At 38.2% G+C, this 22520-nt stretch overlaps 1 protein-coding gene across 3 annotated transcripts in view; it reads left to right on the top strand.

Annotated features, from left to right (window-relative positions):
- The window catches only part of ITGB1 (integrin subunit beta 1), a 48387-nt gene that overhangs the window by 1293 nt on the left and 24574 nt on the right, over positions 1-22520 (top strand). The window contains exons 1-5 of one of the 3 annotated variants that reach the window (XM_075144046.1): positions 3017-3846; positions 17927-17996; positions 18246-18331; positions 19888-20110; positions 22101-22271. In XM_075144046.1, the coding sequence (XP_075000147.1) occupies positions 3832-3846; positions 17927-17996; positions 18246-18331; positions 19888-20110; positions 22101-22271 (565 nt within the window). In that variant the 5' untranslated portion in view covers positions 3017-3831. Of the gene's footprint in view, positions 1-3016; positions 3847-17926; positions 17997-18245; positions 18332-19887; positions 20111-22100; positions 22272-22520 lie in introns of those variants that run through there. The other 2 variants (XM_075144045.1, XM_075144047.1) reach the window with 2 other exon arrangements.

The raw sequence follows: 22520 nt of genomic DNA, 5'->3' as shown, positions 1-22520 counted from the left end.
ACTCATCAGGTAGTCTTTGTGACTATTTTTCTTTATGAAAAAAAGTTGAACAGTGTTCTTCTGCATTTGTCCTTGGTATAATACAACAATCTCTTCATGCCAACACATGTGCACGTACCCGTTGGGTGAAAATGTTGATTTTTCCGATAGATTTGCCACCGGTGCTACAGTCCTGTTCATGCCAAGACACACAAACCTTCAGGAGTAAGGATTGTCTCCATTCAGATTAGTGGAAGCACTCATGGCTAATGCTGCGTGCGTGCTTAAGTATTGAAATAGAGCAGGACGTTATGTATTTGAAAACAGATTTAGATAATCTGTACTCCTGGCACATTAATCGTTCGGTAGGTGATGGTTGTAGGGTGAGAAAAATCAGTTTTCTATTATGAAATGAGATTACTTGGTAGCAGCTTTGTTTTTTTTTTAAAAAGAAGTATTGTACTACAAAAAAGATGTAAAAAGACTAGATTAAACAAGACTTTAAAAGTAGTGAAGACATTGATTGTCCACATCCATCCTGGTGATGAAACTGATGATTCATTCCCCTGTCACAAAAAATACTACTTGCCTCTGGCAAATGATTAAGTAGCATTTTGCAAGCCTGCCTAAGGCTATATTTATAAGGGTTGCAAAAACAGTGAGCCATTGGCAATAGGTAGGCAAGACGAGGCAAGTTTAGGATGTGAACACCTTCAACTTTTGTCCTTTTCTAAGATGTTTCAGCTGAAAGGTGCAAACCTGCCAGGCATGCAGAATGAAATCTTACCTTAATCAAAGTTGGAGCTGGTAAGCGCTGTGTCTGTTTGCCAGCCACGTAATAAATGAACCAGACTTACTTCAAAATGAAATGTCAGCAGTTAAAGATCTGGTGTTCTTTCTGTGTGAGCCAGGGAGCTCATTCTGCTCTGTATGTTTGGTCATCCGATCTGTATCATGCTCCTAGTTATGCCCACTCTTGTAAAGGACTGATTCGGAGGGATGTGAGTTTCTCATCAATTTCTAATGTGAGTGCAGAATTTTAGTGTTTTGTTTTGAGTGACTCAAGTGGTTGATCTTCTACCACTTCCTTTGGGAAGTGATTCCCACAGCTGAAAACAAACTGTCCGGAAACTTTTCCTGCTGTTCTTTCTTCCTGATTCATGATTTCATTCCTCTGCTCTTAACCATCCTCCCTATACCTCTCTTGGGGTAGCTCTGCTATGGTGCAGTTTTGAAAGAGCTTGTTTGCTATAGCAAGCAGCTCAGGAAGTAGGTAAATTGGGTAGCAGAAAGGCAAGCTCAGGGAGAGCGATGCAAACATGGGGCGGAGATGTGCTATGTTCTCTGTTGCCCTAATATAATTCCCTCACTGCCACTGGTATGAACGCTCTTCATTTGTTCGTAAATAGTTGTCATGCCTACCTTTACACCCAGTCTTGATTTAGTCGAGTGATGTGATGCACACTTAGCTTGTGGTTCTCCCAGCCCTCTGATCAACCTGCTACGCGCTTCCTGGCTGTCCATGGCTCTTGGTAACGTGGCCTTCAGAAACGGTTCTGATTGCGATTGCAGCAGGACTGCTATTAAACAGGCTGTTGAAGTATCTCCTCTTGGTGGGACCCTTTTTGTAAGCCATCATCAAAGGCTTTAGCTCCGGAACAGGTTCCATCCCTGCTCCCTTTCCTTCTAGCGGACAGACATGCAGAGTCCCTGCTGTTCCTCTCCTGCCTGTGGGTCAGGGGGCCTGGGCTTCTTCAGTGCAGACCTGCTTGTGATGCCTGGTGCAGCCTTCGCTCGTGTCACCATGGCACGCAGGGAGGGGATGCCTGAGCTGCGCTACCTTCTGTTTTCTGTTAGTTCGCGCACCGCATGTGTGGGGATTGGGTTTTTGGGGGGAAAGAGTAGAAGCTGGATGAAGCTTTTTTGGCAATTGGTATACCTGACCCCCTCTTCCTCCCTGCTCCTTTCCAAATACATTTTGTACCCCTTCCATGTGAGAGAGACTATTGTAATAAGTGAGATGTTGCAAAGCTGAAGTTAAAGCAGGCAGGGATTTTCCTAATCGGTATTAACTGTGGCAAGCTAGCTAGCATTAAGATTGCTCATGCCTCCTCACGTGGCACTTGGAAGAGATATTGGTTAGACAGATCCAGAAAAGAGGGAATCCAGGCTTGGCAGTAGCGGAGCCTATTCTGCTCTCATTTGCTTTTCTAGAGCTTCAAGTGATTTATTTTTTCCAACTTTTTTTTTAGGATGGCCAATCCCCTTGGCATCCTTTTAATTCTTAGGAGCTGCAGTCAGCCCTCTGAGAGGGAATCCTTGTTGAAACTTTTCTTTTTTTTTGTTTTAAGCTTCTCGGGATCTATTGGGAGAGCTCATAAAGCAATTACATAAATTAAATAATTCTTAAAAATGTAATTAATGTAATATGTAGTGAGATTTATTTTAGAAGTGTCATTAAAAAGTACTTGCCAGTATGTGCAGGATTCCCCTATGACTAGATTTTTTAAGTCATATGCTACATTCTGTGTGCCCTGTAGAAAATTTCCTGTCTCCCAGCAGCAGAAAACTCGGAGTTAAGTCTGTGTTTTCCTATCTCTCATCTCCTGTCTGTCTTTATGTTGTTGATTCTGCAGATTGTTCCCACTTGCTCTACTTGCCTTGCTTTGAAGGCACTTACTAGTAGTAGTGTTCTCATTAGCAGTTTTAACATTGCTGGTTAGACGACTGGAGATTTTTCAGGCTTCTGCTCTGGTGTGTGTGTGCATGGGTGTTTTTTATACAAACACGTGCATCTCAAGGCTTTACAGGAAAATGAGTTTTTGGTGTAGGGGAGAGTTAGCTGTTGTTTCTGAGGAGGATGTTTGTTTTTCAAGAGGGAGTGTCACAGAATCATGAACAAATGAACAGATGAACAAATTCTGTGGCTCGGTCTCCTGGACAGACATTGGCAGTATCTCTGGTCTGATTTACTCCTTTTGTGTGAAAAAATTGAAATTTGTTGGTTAGTTCTAATGCTGAATAATGTTGTCATTTATGGTGGCCGATACCATCTCCTTTTTTCTGTGTATTTCCTCCTCGCTCTGTGTTGCTCTGTTCTGTTATGTATTCTGTTGCTGACTTTCTGAAAAGGATGATGTTACTTGCCATGCAGTAACCTCGGTGGACCACAATATTGACCAGTATCTCTCAATTGTCGTGGTTATGGAGTTTCTCAGGTGGTCTGCAAAGTCATTTTTGTGTTTAACCGCAGCTGGGAAGACAAATTCTACTTTTTTTTTCTTTCTTATTTTTTCTTTTTTTTTTTATTTTTTTCCTTTTTTTTTTCTTTTTTTTCCTAATTTTTTTCTTTTTTTTTTCCCCCTAATTTTTTTCTAATTTTCTAATAGGCATGGCCCAGTAACTTAAATTTTTGAAACTGTAAGTCATGGTAAATTTATGATGAGACCTTTCTCTAAACTTTCTTCTCTCCCACTATGAGGATTAGTAGTGTAAGTACCAGTACAAAGAACATGCAGCTTCATTGTAAGAAACTGTCATGTGCTTTAGCTTTCTAGCCCAATTTAAGACATGTATAGGCTTGCCGAATACCTTGTATTGAGAATGTCATGCAGAGAAAATGAAAATTCTGACTTCTGTGAATGAAAAATGAGACACTGGGCATCTTGTTATGTATCACTAAATAGTACAGTTGTCTTTTTCAGTAGTAAGGGTGCTCTTTTAGCAGAATGTTGTTATTAAACATCCTGTATTTTTATAATAACCACCTTCTTTTACTTTTCTATTCTTAGACTAATCAGAGTGGTTAGTGGACTTCCTAGGCTATCGTATTCTCCCATTAACAGATTGAAGATGTTCACAGAGATGGTAAAGTCACTAATTTAGTACAAAATTTGCACATTACCAAGCACATGGTAGGGAAAGTAGCCTGACGAGACTATAATTAATGTTTTCTTTTGAGAAAGGTAATAGGATTCCTACCTGACCTGTAATTCTCTTTGGGGTGTCACTGAGTAAAGGCTCGTTAATATATTAGTGTGATATTTTTGTCTATATCTTTCTCAATTTCTCTTTACAATCAGCTGCAAAAAGGGTTATGAAATACACTTTCTGTCTTAAAAGCAGTTTCATGTGCTTTCTTTTCCAACAGCAGCAGCAAAATATCATTAGTATTCTTGTGGTTTTTATTAAAGGAGGAAGTTTTGAGTAACAAAATTGAGGCTGGAATCTTAACTTTGTTATTGCGTATCTTTGATAAATTAATGCAGTTTTCACGTTTAAGTGCAGATTCTTCTTAAAATGTTCATGGACTATAATGTATACAATATCTAGTGCCAGTATTTTCTTCCCCAAAAAGATTAACATAATATTTGCAGTTCATTTATTTCTGATTCGTGTTTTGTACAAGATCACTTATGCTTAACTTAGTCTTAGTTCTGATTTAGCTTAGTTTTAACTTTTGCTCTTGGTACATTCTAGTGTATAAGCAGGAAGGAGAGCCATTGTTTATATGGATTCTTATTGTATTAAACTATAAATTTCTGTGTAGTATATATACTACCTACAAGTACTCACATGTAGTTAATTTTCCATTACGGCTATTAACAAATAATTTTTTTACCTTTAGAGCTGTGCAAGTAAAGACACTTTTGATGTGGAAGCTGAACAGAAAAAGTGAAAGCTTTCTTCTTCTTTTCTTGTCCTTTGTGGTAGAATGAAAAACAATAATTATACATTGGGCTGAACTGAAACACCAAACTTACCCTCATGCAAAGATGACTGATTTGTGGTTATTTAAAAGAGAAGAAAAATAATTGTATTAGATTAATTTAGAAAGAGTCAGTATTTCACTTAGGAAATGGTGATATTGTGAGTCAAAGATGGTATCTTGGATGTTAATACATACTTCGTCCCTGAAGTTGTGGTTTTGAAAAAAAAAAACTGAGACCGGGATGTCTGGTTTGGCATAACCTTGACCTTACTATTGAGATAAGGATGCGCGGGCCGTTCCTTTTTGCAAAGGAAAAAGGAGGATAAGCTGTCATTATAGGGTTTGTTAATTTTCTCTGGTGGAATTGTAGTTTAGTGTGTCTTAACACGCGGCTAACCTCGGGCATTGGCACTGACAGTCGTGTCTGCCTCCTGTGCAGCTAGCTACGCTACGAAGCCGTTTGATCTGTCCTCGTCTGCTCTGTGCCTTTGTAGGCTGGCAGGACCCGCGGGGACTGATCTGTGGCCTTGTGCTGCCATGAACCAGATCGCAGGATGCTCTCCCAGTGAGTTGTGGGATAATGTGAGTGTCAGGAGCCTATCGGGGACCGTAGGAGGTTATTTGAAGGACCTGGCATTCTAGTAGCTTGGCTGGCATCCTCTGCAGATTCAGTTGTTCAGGTATTAAATTGGGCAACATACAAGCTCTGCCTGGACCCTCAGCTGTCTGGTTTTCCAGGTCTTAGGTAAAAGGGTTTTGTGTGAAGATGAGTACAGCTAAAAGGAAAGGCTATTTCTGAAGCAGAGATAAATACAAAAGAACATAATTTTTTTGATGTTAAATAAAAAGCACTTGCCCAGGGATCAAAAGATGACACATTTAGTAGTTGGTTATGACTTCTCATTACCACGTCTTTGATAGTGTAGTGGCTGAAGACTTTGTGCTTGTCCAGTCACCAAGTGAAATGCTCCCTCTTCTGATAATAAAAAGGAGAAATGAGGAAATATTTGCTAGCATCATCCACAAGATTGACTAGGGCAAGCAAGGTTGATTATGTGCTGCATGTAACCTATGTGCATTTGCAAAATATCTGTAAGTGTAACATTTTAGGAGATAACATTTGTTCTTTGCTTTTACTGTACAGTTGAAAAATGGGGAATAATTTTTTACGCTGTTTTTGTCATTTCATGCAAATACAAATCTATGTGAGAAATCAGTGTTCAAGAATTTCAGTGTAATTTTTCCTGGGTGTGGACTTGAGCGTAAAAAAGGAAACAGCAAATTTCCTTTTTCGGAAGAACATACTATACGTATTGGCCATAGGTTGTTTAAAATGCATCATAAAATTGATGAATAGTGATAAACATTTTTTTCTGTGTGTTTGTTACCTCCCTCCATTACAGATGTTGTTTACATAACTTTTCAAAGGCTAGACTAAAATGTTACATAGCCATGTTGCTGATATCACCAGTTTCAGTGAAAAACTCAACTTTAGCATTAAAGGGTAACTATAGTGTGCAAGATTGCTGCCACATTTTTGTCACTGCCAGCTGACCAGTTTGGAGAGTGTTTAGATAGTAGTAAAAAAGCTTGCGCACATACTGGCTCTTTCTGGTGCATAATTCACAATGCAGTTACACTTTCTAAATGAATAATGCCTGTATTTAATATGATTAACATTTGCTTGTAGCTGGAAGTGATTTTGATACTATGTCTTTGCAGAGTTTAAAAAAAGAGCTCATTAGCAATAACTTAAAACTCTGCAGTAGCCAAGTGGTTTTCAAATTTACCTGAATTTCATATTTCGTAAACTGTGCCAGTGGCCCTTGAACCATGAATTCAACTAAAAAGGTGTTTTATTTTTGGCTCTGCAGCAATTTATGCCAGTGTAGGTCTTAACTGTCCCTTCTGCCTGTAGCTGTGCAGTTTTGCCAACCTCCTTGCATCAGCAGTGGAGGTCATAAGGCTGTACAGTAAGTCATTGAAGTAGCTGATCTGTTTGAAAAATAGCTTGGCAAAAAATTAATTTTCAGCTGTTTCAACTGGGTGACCACATGCATTATTAGTGACACACTTCAGACCAAGGGGAGGAATAGGAAAATGTGCAGCTCATAGCAAGAGGAGTGTGGGACTGTGGTAGTCCAGAGATAAGTTGGCATAAACTGCTGTGGAACCTTACAGCATCTGCTCGTGCATGCTTCAGTGCTCTTCTGACTTGAGTCATCCATCTTAGCTTGCTAGATCAGGTGAGAAATAACTCAGCAAGGAGTTATTGCTCAGCTTGTTCCACTGTCTCAGTTAAGAGGTGAAAGTATTGTTCACAGTTGGCACCAGACAGATGAAGCATGCAAAGTGGGGAATTTTAGGGCCCAGAGGAGACGAGCTGTCTCCGTTCAGTAGTGCAAACTGGCACATCTACTTGTCTACTTTGAGAAACCTCATCTTTTGTTATCTTTTGCAGTCCTCTTAGAAGCAACCTGTGGACTCCAGGCTTAAAATTCTGCTCTGGAAAGCAGGAGAAGTATATTAATAGGCAGGTTCTTCAGGAAAGTACTGCTTTTTATAAAGTCCTTTGTGACGGGTCTGTTGTTAAAAGACATCTTTTTTTTGTTTGGTTTTTTTGTTTGTTTTTTTAAAGTCATTTTTTTCCTGAGATTGGTGAGGTTTTTGCAAGTGCTTAAACTTCAGGATTAAAATCTGGATGAAGTCCACTGTTTGTTTCACTGCATGCTTGTACCTGCAGTTATCACTGCCGTTGAATTAATAATCATCATTATTTATATATATTAAATATATATATAACATACATATGTAAAATTAAAAATATATGGAATTAAATATATATTAAAAAATCTCATAGATAGATACAGATTTATAAGGCTGTACGTAGTTCAGTTTTTTATTATTTCTGCATGTTCATTTTCCTGACCACTTACCCAATGTTGAAAGTATGCTGAGGATGAGAGTTGTTTCAGTACAAGTCTCATTCTAAATTGTGTTAGAATAGTGAATCTTTTAAAAAACTTGCAATTAAATATTTGGATACTATCTGTAAGCATTATTCTATGTACTTGCCATTCAAATCCTGAATTAAAATTAAAAAAAAACACAAAACAAAACAAATCAACCCACACAGAACAAAAACAAAAGGGGGGAAAAAAAAAAGAAAAAAACAAAACCGCACCAAACCCAAAAGAACCCCAAAAACAACAACACAAAAAAGATCCAAAAAACCTTCAGGGTTTTGTTCTTTGCTTGTCTTAATTGTTTTTGGCCAACTAATTTATTCTAATAACCTTATCAGGAAAAAATAAAATCAGAATAGCTCCCCAAACTGGCTGGCTGTGTTACACAGCGTTCATAAGCAATTCACCCAAGGCCAGCAGAGAAGGAAGGTGGGCCTGTGACAGCCTCGATTTAGGCCAGTTTAGCAGCACTCAAAGAGCACGGCATAATTTCGGAGGTCAATCAGTCTGACAGCCACCTGCCACTTTGTAGAAGTTGTTTCTCAGCACTCCTCTGTCCATGTGGAGGTCTGGTGCAGTTCGCTGAGGCTTACAGAAAGCAGTTTTGATGTGGAGGGGAAAGGTATTGCTCTGCCAGCCCAGCAAGCGGAGCTGGCTCGGCATGGTGGAGGGGGAGGTCCACGAATGGGAGTGCAGGGGCAGAGGTTGCTTTTTTGGAGGTGAGGATGCTGTAGCACTGCTGTTCCTTTCAGCAGCAGTTAGCTTTCATCTTGGTTTTGGTTGCTGAAACTGTACCCTGAGCGTTAATGATAGCTACTGGTGGGTGAACACTGCCATGTAACGACAGAGTTTCCGCTGAGTTTGCCCTTTGCGGTGTGCCAGCTTCTGGCTTCCTGCAGTACCTGCAACAATAGCCAGCGAGACGTTTGCAACTGTTTTCTCTTAAAGAAATCGATGAGTGAGACAGTGTATTAACTGAAATTCTCTAGCTTTTTACTTAAGAATGTACATGTCTCTGTTCTGCTTTTCCTTTAAAAGAGCTTGGCTTAAAGTAAGTTTAGCCATACGTTGTTACAGTCGTGGATATTACTAAGGCAGTACAACCTCAAAAGCATCAGTTACAGTCAGTTGTGTAAAAGTTATATTTATATGTTTAACTAAACTTTTCATTTCCTCCTGTGTGGATGGATGCGAGGTTTAAGTTGCACAAAATTAAATAGTCTCTTTATGGGAGTAGTAAGTGGTGCAGAACGTGTGGGAATTTAATACTACCACAAGGAACAGACACCCGTGTTTTCTACTAGAATGGCTTAAATCGTTATGTGGCATTCCTAATTGCAATCTGTCTGAGATGGCAATGCTAAACTTAGCCAAGAAGTCTTGTAGACTAGCAAGACCTATGTAAACAAGCTAAATATTCAATTCACACTCTCCCCTGACAAAAAAAAAAGTGTCACATTTAAGCAAGAGGAGAAATTAAATTGTTATGGCAAAAATGACTGATGGGTCTAAAAGCATTTGAAAAGTGATGAAACGAGTGATTTTTTTTTTTTTTCCTTTTTTCTTTCTCTGTTTTAATCACAATTGTGTAAAGAGGTGCTTGTAATGAAAACCCTTAAATATTTGTTACGGAAAAATGCCTACTGATAACAGTGAGATTGGGTACAGTGAGAATTCTTACAAATTCGTGGACGAAATGTGCTTTGAGTCATTAAGGCTGCGATGGACTTGGAACTACTGGAAACTTCTGTTGGCAAGAGTATGGAAAATGGGTGGTTTTGACAGTGACAGTTTTAAGGGGGAAAAAAAATTAGATGTTTTGGTTCTTAACACTTACATGTCCTCATTATATATTTATCCTTAAAGAGGAAGCTTTCAAGGTGCGCATGTATAGAAGCTGCTGTAGATACAGAAAAAAGTAGTTTCAACCACAGTATCGGTACCCATGGGCTTGGTGTGTTAGCTGTTTAGCTTTAGAGAGGTGCTTTGTGGTGTGCTTGCATGCTAGCATAGGCAGCATATGAATAGGTTTTATTATTTTGTCCTTGGTTAAAATTCGAGGAACTTCATAATGTCCTTGTAGGAATCCCAGCTTTCTGTGGGCAGAATGCACTGACATGGGATTTCTTAGCGAAAGAGAGGAGTGCAGGTGTGTGGTGGTGGGGTGTTCTGCTTTTTTATTCCGTACTTTAGTAAGCACAATAGTTTGAGAGGTGTGGAGTAGAAAGAAGTAGTTACAAACTGGCTTTTCAGAAAAAGATGCAAATGTTTTAGTTGAAACTAGATATAAGCCATAGGTAATAAACAGTAAAAGCACATTGCTGGTGTTTTAATTAGATATAGCTGCAGGCCTCTCCCTGCTCCGCTTGAGAATATGCAGAGTTGATTTCTCTCCTTATTTAATGTTGAACATTAAGCACAATACACCTGTTTGTTAGTCTAGTTTTCCAAAATACAGTTGTCAGAGTTTACCCGATAAATTGCAGTCTGTGGATAATTGCCTGGTAAAAATATCTAAATAAAGCTATGTGGAAAAAACAATATTCTCATGAGAAAGAGCACCTCACTTGGCTCTTAAACGGTTTCCTGTATGTGGTGATCATATACAGGTTGGTTGTTCACATGAGCTGTGTCAAAGTACTACTTGCCTTTCAAGCATCGAGATGCTTTCCTCCTAAACTGTGGAATCTTGGCTTCAAATTATGATACAACAGGTCAAGAAAACATTATACAAATAGTCTCTTTGTCTGTGTTAGGGCCAAGCTAGGGACAAGGATGGTTAATACAGCAAAGTGGTGTTCTTAAGTTAATAATTATTGGTGGTATGGTAGTACTAAGGAGGTCTAGTCATGAATCACAAGCCTTCTGTGCATGGCGGTATGTACATATACTATTTGAAAAAAGGTCCCCACTTCAAAAGTGGTGCTGACTAACCGATGTTAGTCCTGCCCGCACTGCAGTGCTCTCCGAAAGGCATTAGAACAAAGGGAAGAGATCAAGGTTGCACTTGGGGTTTGCTGACTTGACAGGTGAAGGCTCTTTGCCAGTGGCAGCAGCTTCACGTTGTCGCTGAACATCTTTTCTCTTTCTTTTACTTTCTGTCGCTGTCATCAGCATGAGATCTGGACTTGTGTGACTTCTTAATTTGTCTTTTCATAACGTATTTCTATTTGAGTAGGCTTTAGCAGCACTAGTATTCTTTACAATTTACTACGCAACTTGTTTTTGCTTGTGATGAGTATTATTTAGGTTTGCAGCTGGATGCAGGAGTTTGTTTGTCATTAAGTGAAATTAGCAATGGATTTTGCTAATGAAAACATGTATAGAAATTCAGTGCTATGAATTAAAACATGGTGTGTAATCCAGCTTGCTTAAATAGGTTTGCTATGTTCCATAAAAGTCTAAATTCAGTAGGTCTCTCCTTGCTTACCAGAAGCTTCCTAGCTGCCTTTAGTTGCTTGTTGGAAGATAAGTATTCACTTTAACTTCTTTAAGTCCATAGAGAAGTCCATATAGTTCAAATTGGTCAGGTCTGCAATTAGAGATTTCAGCTCAATGTGCACTAGTCAGAGTAGTCATGCATGATACAGGAGGTTTGCAGTCCTGTGTCTGAGTGCGAACATACATCTGTTTCCCTTCACTTTCCTATATGCTAGGGCATTTGGTGAGAAAGAAACAAAGTTCATACTCCGAATCATGGTCCCAAGACTCTCTGTGCTTCTATCCATTGACAATATGCTGTAAAATCTGTATACATATTACAGGGAACATGACCTAGAACCCCCACTTACATCTTTCTTCTACCTCCCGCCATCTGAGTGCTTCAGTAGATAAACAAGGGTCAAAACTTTATCAGTTCACTTTCTGTCTCTGTGCCTTTCATTCTTGGTTGCATAGCAGCTTTGGTTTAATAAGAGCAGTGGCAAGTGCTCTTACTAGTATATCCTGTAGGCTGATAAAGCATTCCCAGGAAATGTGAATTCAAACCCTTTTGGGGCTGAGGAGGGACCGGAGCCCAGTTACCTTCTTGGGTATGCCTCCGTGCTGTGAAATATCGGGGAACCATTACCATCCTCTGTCATGCAAACTGTATCACAACTGGATCTACCATGTCCTCTTGGTTTTATGTTTCTCAAGGTGGAGAGATGTCAAAGATCAGAAAACTTTATCATCTGCAGTTGTTCTGAAATCGGTACCTCTTTTTTTCAGATTATAGAGGAAACTTATGCGTTCTATCAAGAAAAATGTCCATCCCCACCTCCCTCCCTGCAGCCAGGCATCTAACTTGGGTGGATTTGTTTCTACTCAGTAATTCAAATCAAGACCAAAAAATACTTTTCAGAAAAATACCTAATTGCTTTTTGTTCCACTATTTAGAACTGTCAGTAAGTTGAAGGCTCCTCTGAAATCCACAATCAACAAATTGAACAAATATTAATCAATTCTGTATAAAAGAAATAATATGGTCAAACTGTGTGAGTGCTTGTGAAGTTAGCTGTTCTGTCTTGAAGCAGCTGTGTCCTATATAAACTGACAAACACCCCATACTCTGGGGACACAAGCTGACACCAGGAACAGCCTTCCAGATCTGTTCTCATGAGCTGTAGCCTCAGCCTGCTGGTACTTGTACATGAACATTCTCATGTATTCAGCTGAAGAGGCGATGTGATGCAGGTGCCCATGCTGGGTTTTCAGTAGTGGTTTCAGACCTACAAGTCTATTTTAGAACCTAACGCTTATTGATGATTTTTTTTTTTTTTGTGTTGAATCCAGTTCTTTTTGGTGAATTTTAAGCAACTTGATCTCTTTGAGAAATTTTTTAGAGCTCTAAGTGTGAATAAACTATGGGTAGTAATGCAGTGTAACTGAGAGTCTTAGCATACCAGTTGTGTTTGTGTGTCTGCCTTACTAAGCATAGGAGGGGGGCACAGTAGTTTCCATGCAGAATCTGCAGAATTGTGATATGTTTCCCCATGGTTCTGGCATGCAAAATTGTGTATTCTCCTCTTTTTTTGGACTCCCAACCCTGCAGGGGGATCTTCTGAACCAGTGGCGTACACTAATTGTGGCAGATAACATCAGATAACCATACCAGAGGAGCTGGTCTCCCTAATCTAAGCAGAAAATTAGTTTCCTGTAGATTTTAACTCTTTGTAATTAAAATTTAAATTTTAATTAACCTGACTGGTTTATTATGTATTATTTTAACATATGATGCCCCACTAAAACAGAGTCGTTATGGAAGTGCTTATCATAAGTATTTGGTGACAATGCTTGTTTTATTTCATTAAGTTAAAGATAATAACTGACAGAGAGAAATGAAGTCCAATGTGAAATACTGCTGATTCTTTAATCCTGTAGCGTCACGGTAGCCAAAGTGGTTACGCCTTAAAGCTTTTTCAGGACACAATTTGAGTAAGCTGTCTTGATGTGATGAATTTTTTGTGTAAAAGCTGTTTCAGCCCTAAAGAATTTCTTATTTTGCACATTAAGTCCATGTAATTGCTGTCCCATGTCACTGGGGTTGTTTGGTTTCTCCAGTTAAGAAAATCGCTGTGTCTGTCTCCCCCCCCATTTTTTTCAGAAACCTGAATGGGATTCTTCTTGCCAGTCCATAAAATTCACACTGAAAAGCATGGCCCTCAGCTAAACCCAGTAAACCTTCTGGAGTGAGGGAAGAAGGAACTTTTTTAGCAGGGTAGCCATCAAGTCCTGAAACAGGCACCTCCAGAGACTATTTAATTCTGCTTATTTTAGAAACATGTCTCTTCCTGCTCTTTTTATAACCAAAGCCTTGATGAGGGAGCTGGCTGTGTGACCAGTGTAGTCCAGCATACAGCCACAGACTGTAGCTGAGAAGCAGTATCCTTTGCTTTTTTTTTCCCTGGTTCTCTTTTTCTCCATCCCCGTCTCATCACCTCCGCCATGCCAGGACAAGCATTTCTGTACCCACATGGCTGAAACTAGCTGCTTGCTTTGTTGGATTAGTGTTTCAGCCATATCTTTTCCTTGCTCCAGCACTCCTCGGTGGCTGCTCTAATGCTACCACTGGTCAGAAATGAAAGCAGTAAGAATAATCAACAGGAGGTGATTAACAAGGGTGAATAATCATCAAGGAGGATGGGGCAGCTCTCTTAAGTGATATTCCATCCTTACACTGGATGAAAGTGGCTGTAAACATAATCTCAGCTCTAGGAGGGATCAATTCCATACAGCATTTCTGAATCAAGCTTTAAACCTGTGAAAACGCAGCTGATGCAAAGAGGTGTCAGTCTGCGGGAAGCATGAACGCTAGTCCAAAAGTGTGAGTTGCTTATTCATTTCTAGGTTTATAAGTGTAATTAGAGTGGTGTGTGGGGATATGAATAAGTAGGCTGTCTGGTTATTGCCTCAAAAGGTGGCTTCTGCACAACAGAAGCTCTGCACAACAACTCAACTCTTACTGGATATTTAAATGTTTCCCCCATGGTCTGAAGCGTGGTTATGTATTTCAATAGAAAGCTTTGCAGCAAGGAACACTTCAGTACGCAATAAAGGCAGATGCCTTGTAGTGTTTTCCTTTGCTTGGCATTGGCTTGGTGGATGCCGGAGTACTGGCTCAGATGAGGAGGTGCTCGATTGAGTGGAACAATACTGCAGTGGCCTAACAGCTTGTTGCTAACGTTGCCTTAATATCGGTATAAACTGTGGCCTGCATCAGGTCGGGTGAAATGCTGAGCTGAAGAGTGGAGAGAGGAGAGCAGCATAGCCATCGATATTTCATTTCAAAGGAATTAGTGTTTCTGTAACTCCTACTCTTTTTTCTTGATCCCATTTGCCCAGTTAATTTTCTGCACAGATGCTATTGCTGTTCTAATAAATAAATTTTAAAAGCTGCAAAAGGCTTTAGTGCTGTGGAGTAGTAAACTTAATTTCTAAATATCATGATGATTAGCAGAATACAAAGGTGCTAAATATTTGATTTGCGAATTCAAAATTAGTTTCACTGTGAAGAAATGATCCTTCCTTTTTCCTGTTGTCACTTAATGAGTCTGTCATTTCAAATTAGAAGCTCCAGAGATTTCCGTCAAAGCTGGTTTTATAAAGAAAAAATTCTCTTCAAGCATCACTATTTGTAGAGATAGTTAGCAAAAAAACTTGGAAAGCAACGAGGTTATGTCCATGTTTGTCTTCCTGAAATATTTAACAAAAATAGAGTACAGTTCACAAATGTGCAGAAATAATTTTAAAATCACTTTTTCAACAGCACACCATTTGCAGCCTTTTAAAAAGGATCCAACTGGTGATATAGTTATTAGAGATTTCAGTTCTTGGCAAGCTTACCTTTTGTAAGCTTTCAGCTGCTTTTTTTCACGGGGAAAAAAAAAAATCACTTTTTCAAGGATTCTGGGATATTTTTCAAGGATTTAATTAGGGGAGAACAAGTATAATAGAAAATATGTAAATAATTTTCATTTATTTCTTGTAACAATGGGTTCTTTTCTGTTCCCGTCATCTGTGGTTGAATACTGACATGAGGTTTAGTTCCAGCTCCACCAACAGTTTCCAAAGTCTTCCTTTGGCTGCTAGTGTAGTTAGGCGTTATTTGTTTTGGTTTTTTCCCTTAACAGAAAAATCCGCAACGGGACAATCCACAGTACTAACCAGTGACTTGCAGGAAAATGTATTTGACACTGTTGTGACCAGGCTGCTGCAGTAGTTAGGAGGTTTGGAGGCTGAGGATGTGCATCGCTTTGCTTACATTAAAGAACAATCAGAATTGCATCCAGATTAGCAAATCTTCACTCGAGTTTTTCCAAAACTCAGCAGATGGAAAAGCTATCAAGCAGCGGAGGTTAAGGAAGCGAGCTAGCGTGTGTCGGGGGGCAGGCGCCTTGCTTTAGGAGAGGCATTGGCTTAGCCATATATGGAAGAGGACGTTTTCCTTGTTAACTTTATGGGGAGTCTGTGCCCAGAACTACATTCATCATGCGGATGCATTTCCACAGGAACGTTTCTCTTCCAAATGGTCTTAGTCATAGTTTTAGCACTGTGTCACATCTTTGCTGACTTATTTATATAGTCTGCATGGGCTTGCTGTGCATCCGCTGCTAGTCTGCCCTAAAAAGGTGAACTGTTTATAATTTTCTCATTTTGGCTAACAGAAAAGACAGTACTAAACTGATGCCAGCAGCTTAGTTTTTTTCTTACTGAAAAGCCCACCCCGTTCTGGGCTGTACTTAAAGCAAAACTGCTTCTTGAGTAACAAAATATCCTTTTATTTGAGGAAAGTAAGGTTTGCTAAACACAGAACATACCTATAAAACCAGAAAAGGAGGAACCTAGAAGTTGACCAGCCTGGTAAGGCTTTGCACTCCAGACTCCTAGTCCAATAGATGTGCCCCTACACCATGTAACCATTCTCTTTCTCTAATCTTACTCAGTCCCTTCGTCTGTCTTCCACCCACTCGCATTTGTTGGGTCATGGTTCTCCTCTGATCAAGGTTCGTGGTTGCGAAGGTTCGATTTAGGTGATTGCTTATAGAGGGGACTTAGTAAGAGTGTTCATGAAAGAGAGTTTTTTGCAAATGAAGGACTGATCACCTCCGCAGTGATGGGCAGAGGGGAAAATTGGAGTTAGATATGAGCAATAAGTAATGCTCAAAAGTTAAGTAAGGTATAATTCACAGTTCAATTTTTTCTTTGTTTTTTTAATCAGTAATTTCTTACGTGCATATGCATGACATCTAGCAAAGTCATTCCGCAGCAAATTCTCTTCATTCTCCTATGTCTAAAATCCCCCCCCGCCCCTGCCCTCTGGCTGCAGCATGCACTGAAGAGAAGAGTGAGCCAAAACAATTTATCAGAAAAATATGAACCATATAATACTGTTGTTGGATACAATTTGTTAGCAAAGGGTTGGCTTCTGTCTGAAACCTTCTCCACCAGATTTTAGAGCAGCTATCCCTTCTCTGTTAGGTCTGTCTGGATGTGCAAAGTAACAATTATGAATGACCCTAAATCAGTGTGGGAAAAGCAAAGCTCAACTGCTGTGCTTATTTAGGCATTGCTCACTTTGCTGCTAATTTATATGAATAATAGTACATCTTCTAGAAAATGACAGGTTCATTTTAAAAGACTCTGCCAGATTCACTTTTCCTTGGCTGTATTGCAAGATATTTTTTAGAACATAAAGGTATTAAGAATATTGATGTTTCCAGGATGACTGGAAAGGCTTTAATTAGCAATAACATTTTAGTATGACCAAGGAAATTGGCAGCCAGGGTCCAAGTTCTCAGAATTCTTATAATGAATAAAAGAGAAAAGGAATTTAAAATAGTACCAAAATTTGAAAGAAGTAACGACTGACCCTGGCTGACTACCTGCTATTAGAGTAGAAGAAAATTTAGAAAAAAATGGCCTATTTGAAACCTATTTATAAAATGTAATTTTAACTCTGGAGTGCTAAGTGAAGTCTCACCGATAATTAGGGAAAATGACAAGTCAGTAATCTTAAATTGTGGTTTATAAGCATTCAAATCTTGTCTCATAAAGCATATAGATCGTATGTATTTATTTTTTCTGCCAGCTTTCATTAAGATTTATAGCACTAAACAAAGGGTAGAGTGTTTTTTCTTGAATAAGGATGGTACCCATTAATTCTCCGTTGCCTGAAGAAGAAAAAAGGGGCTGAGTTTCTATCAAGGATGATTTATGTTACATATTGTGAGAAGAAATTTCTAGTTTGGTGCAAAGGTGCAAAGTTACACTGTAAAATGCCCTTTGAGGATTCTGAGGGAAATATTTTGGAAAGGGCCTTGAAGTTTATCTTAAGACAGAGACTTGAATAGAGAAGCTCTATTTCTATCTTGTATTTCCGTGGTATCTTTATTTAGAAGTCTCTCTCTGATAACATTCAGACCATAACTATTTTTTTTATAAGATGTTGATAGATTGGTTTGGGTTCTTCCTCCCCTCACCCGTGACTGAACAGCATTTCCAGATTTCTCATAGCTTGCTGGTTTACCTAACATAAGAGTATTTCAAAATAATTTAAGAAGAACCTACCCTGTTCCATGTCTTCTAAATACAAAGTTTAGCCCACAAACATGGTTGTATTAGAGCAAAACTGTCCGTCTGGTACAACTAAGATCATTTGATTTGCATCTGCTCCATGTTCCTTGTCTCCTGTGAAATACAGTTATGTGTCTGTAGTTTCATGCAACTTTTTTTTTTTTGCTTACTCATTATGATAAATCATACAATTTGGTCTTCTGATTATGTATTTCAGACTAATTTAAAATTGCTCACGTGGGCTGGCATCCTCTGTTGCTTGATATGGAATGGATTTGCTCAGCAAAGTAAGTCACTTGATTTCATTGCAGTAGTTTAATGTTGCTTTAAAACTATATATATATTTAGCAGTTATTTATGTAGACAAATATATCATTGTTAGATGAGTACTAATGGCAATATGTCAGTTGTATCTCATATTAATAACCTGTTTGTAGTTAGAACTTAGTTTACAAAGCCAGAATGAAACAAACTAAAATTCTATTGTTGTTAGCATCTTTTTATAAATAAAGTAACTGGTTTGTACTCTTTGCTAGGTGGAAGCGATTGCATAAAAGCTAATGCAAAATCATGTGGTGAATGTATACAAGCAGGACCAAACTGTGGTTGGTGTAAAAAAACAGTAAGTGTTGCAAAATTCCTTTTATGATTTGTTTTTTTTTCCCCTTGGTTTAAAATTTTAGTAAATACTTTAAACGTATAGAAATATCTACTTTCATTAATAAGTTTCCTGTAGCTCTTCAATTCGATACTTGTTTGTACTTAAAAATTCAGATATTATGGTTTTCATGGTTTGAGTAAAATTGGTTTTCACGATATGTTTACTTCTACTTTTCTAAATCTTAAGTTATACAGACCCTACAGGCTGTGTCATAGTTATTTAAAATCATTCCAGCATGGAATCTGTCTGGGTGTGCTTAATTATATTCTTCAGTGACATTAGAGTAAGAGGTAATTTTAGACAGACATAGGTGGAATAGGGGAAGAGATCGAAGGTTTTCTTTTGTAAAAGAAAGATGTTCAAATTTTAGTTTTCTGTTTCTGGTAGACTGGGGGGGGTAGGAGATTGGTTTGCGTGGGTGGGTTGTTTGTTTCAGTATGAAACATAAAAAGAGTGCTTTCGTATGTAATTAAAAAGTAAATTCAGGAAATGCAAAATGTACGATAATCTTAAACTGTGTGACTTAACCAGTATATACTTCAGTGTCTTCTTCAGGTTAGAAACAGAAACAAATGTTTTCTACGGATCTTCTTGAGTTTGTTAATGAAAACCGGGAAATTTTCCTGTTTCTTGCTAGAAGATGATAATGTATATTTATTTCCATACAGTACCTACTTACTATCCCCTAAACCAGCTTATAAACTTTAAACATTTAATTAAACTGACTAACTTTAAAATTTGGCCTTGAGCTGTCAGATTTGTTGTAGGTCCTAGTCATCAAGAACTGACAAGTTTTAAGATGTATTTATTTATATGGGTTTTTTTTGGGGGGGAAAATCAGAATGGACAAATTTCTCAATTAGAAGCCTTATTTATTCTTATTTGAGGTTAAAGCTTTTTTTTTAGGTTTGAGGTAATGGTAATTTGTTGTTCAGAACAAAGTTACATATTGGTATTGCTTATGTATCTTACTGTGGGATTGAATTTCCCCAAAATAAAAGAGGAGTTGTCTGTCTTTCCCCTGCTCTGTCAGTATATTGCCATTATTTTGTTGTGGAGTACCAAGGTACACTTACATAATCTTTAATTAAAGCCTTCCAAAAAAAAAAGAACGGTTAAAAAGGGAGGGTAGTTGCCAAGTAGGCTGTACAAATAGGTTCACGTTATTGACGACTACATGAAGATGAGAGCTTTTTCCACCTGCTGTCACTTTTAGAATAGCCGATTTAAAAGGATGTCCTGCTTCTGTCAGAGGTGACATTGGGCATTTTTTTTATTTCATCTTTCTTACATCTTATACACAGGTAAGTACGATGCAAGCTCCTAGACTAAATAGTAGTCACTGGGTATTTAGTGTAATTTAACATATTTCAGGACTGTGTGGTTTATTACTGAACTTTAAAAAAAATTAAAAAAAAAGAAAAAGATGGAGTCATTGTAAAAAGTGTTATTGTGGATAGAGTATAAAAAATTGCAGATAGCTGTACACTTGATACTCTTTTGCCTGTGTTTTCTAGGACTTTTTGCAAGAAGGAGAACCAACATCTGCGCGATGTGATGACTTGGCAGCACTAAAGAGTAAAGGCTGTCCTATGGAAGATATAGAAAATCCCAGAGGTAGCAAACAGGTGCTTGAAGATAGAGAAGTAACGAATCGTAAGATAGGTGCTGCAGAGAAGCTGAAGCCAGAGGCCATTACACAGATCCAGCCACAAAAATTAGTACTGAAACTCAGAGTCGGTAAGTACAGTTTCATTCTAGTCTTCCGATGATTTTTCTGTCACCACCACATCTGGATTTTTTGTTTTGAATGTGTAACCATTTTGTTACAGAAACGGCTATTGTTCAGATAACCTGAATGATAGTAGAGCCATTCAGGTCAGACCCAGGTGTTTAGATACCCCAAATACTGTTTTATTTTTATGACAGGTTAGATATTATCACTTGTTCCCAATAGAACTTATGAGAAAATAGATACAGCATGGATTGATAAATATATCAGGAAAGTAAAATTGTTTTGTTCTCAGTATTTTGTAGTTGATTTTCTGCAGTGTGGCTTCTTAGAATGAAAGTAGAGGAGTGTGCAGAAACTTAGAGAAGTTATGAGAGCATTTCCTTTTCCTTGAAGTACTGCTGTCGCCTAAAGTCTGCTTGTCTGAACTGAATGGTTTTGTAGTTATGCAGCAAGATTTTTGAATTGCTAGTAAAATACTTTCCAGAGGCTAAAGATGTGGATGCAGGACTACAGTAATGAGAACAAAGTAGTTGTTTCCATTTCCAGCCCTTAAAGAGAACTTTATTTCATTCAAATGAAAGGGAAAAAAAAAACAGGGCTAGTGGCTCATACAGTATTTGAACATAGTGGAGATTGTCCTTAAGCAGAGTTCCTAGGTACTGCAGACGCATTCAACAGCTACCTTGTATTTACCTGGAATAAGAGCCTGTACTCGGGGTCAGCTGCTTCGTGGTGATTGCCTTAATAAATGCAAGATAATCTGAAGAAGCTTAGCATGATGAGGAGAGGAAAGGAATGAAAGTTATTTTGCAATTTTGGTATTGCCCCTGTTTATTTCTAATGTGACTGTTTCAGCTTCAAACCAAATTATTGTCCCTCTGTTGACGCAGAAGTTTCTCTGTCAGAACATATGAGGGACTCGAGCAACCAGAACCTAATTACCCAAAAGATTATTACTTTGTTTATAAGCACTTCTCTTAGTCATAAGTTCTGTGATGAGGGACCGTGTGCTTGCAGAGGGGGATACTTGCTTTCTGTGCAGGCTTTTTTAAACAGTAGCTAAGGAAAATCTAAAGCTTCTAGTTTTTGGGTTTGGTGGGTGGTTGGTTTTTTTTCTTTTTTTTTTCTGTGAAAACCATACTGCATAGCTGCATGGTCCATATGCTATTCACTTTGCCCATCTAATGGTTTCCCCAGTTTGCTAATTTTGCTCATATTAAGCAAATGTTTGCTAATTATTAAGCAGTCTTATACACCAGCAATATCGCCATTTAACTTCAGTGACTGAGGGGGGGATGGGGGAAAAAACTTCTAATTCTATTCCTTGTTTCATATATGACGGGCAAAAGAATACTTTTCCATTTTCGGGCAGTGAGGGTGTAATTCTTCTGCAGTGTCTTTCAACATCAGAGACAACATGCTTCCATTGGCAAAACACAGGATCTGGGCTTACATTTGCAACACATAGTAACTTGCCATTATCTCACTGCCATTTCTGTGCTCTCAGCCTGTATTTGATGCAAAGTAACATGAAATACTCTATCCAGAGCTGATTTTTCTTTTCTAAACCTATTTAAACAATGTGTGTGTTTTAAACTAAAGCCTGAGAATGTTTGGAGTCATCTTGGATGCAAATAGACACTGAAAATTTGTGCTATTAGATCTTATAGGAACCTTGTTAAAATTATTGCAAGTATGAAGATTTGAGATTGCAGCAACTAAGAGAGGCTTGATTTTTGGCAGGCTAATATTTTTTATGGGGGGATAAAATACCTTGGAAATATGAACTTGGACATATGAAAGAAATACTTCTTGACATTTTTTTCATCATAATTTGATGTTAAGCATTTCAATTAAGAGAAGAAAAAAACCACTCACCTCTAGTTCAAAACCTCCATCAATATTTCAAAGACTTTCCTTAAAAAGGCATTTTTCTTGCCAGTGCAGTTGTGGAATTTTTAATGGTTTCTATTTGTTGTTTAATCTCTGAAACAGGGGAACCCCAAACATTTTCATTAAAATTTAAGAGAGCTGAAGATTACCCTATTGACCTTTATTATCTTATGGACCTCTCCTATTCTATGAAAGATGATTTAGAGAATGTGAAAAGTCTCGGAACGGCTCTGATGTTAGAAATGGAAAAAATAACTTCAGACTTTCGAATTGGTAAGAAAGATTTGCCTATTCTTAAAAAAAAAAAAAAATATCAAGTTTCCTTCCTGATGTTTTTCACATGATTACGTATGAAGAGTAATTTTTTTAAAATTAGCAGTATTATGGCAGATATTCTAATACATAGAACCTGTTGAGGAACATAAGAGTACTTGGTGTTGATGGAGAAAGTGGAACGTAAACAAGTATGAGAGCTATTTCTGAGATCAGTTCAGCTATAATGCATTTGCATTCTATTGTGTC

The sequence above is a fragment of the Calonectris borealis genome, chromosome 2, assembly GCF_964195595.1.
Source record: "Calonectris borealis chromosome 2, bCalBor7.hap1.2, whole genome shotgun sequence".
Classification (NCBI taxonomy): domain Eukaryota; kingdom Metazoa; phylum Chordata; class Aves; order Procellariiformes; family Procellariidae; genus Calonectris; species Calonectris borealis.
This window is presented reverse-complemented; position numbering and strand designations above follow the sequence as displayed.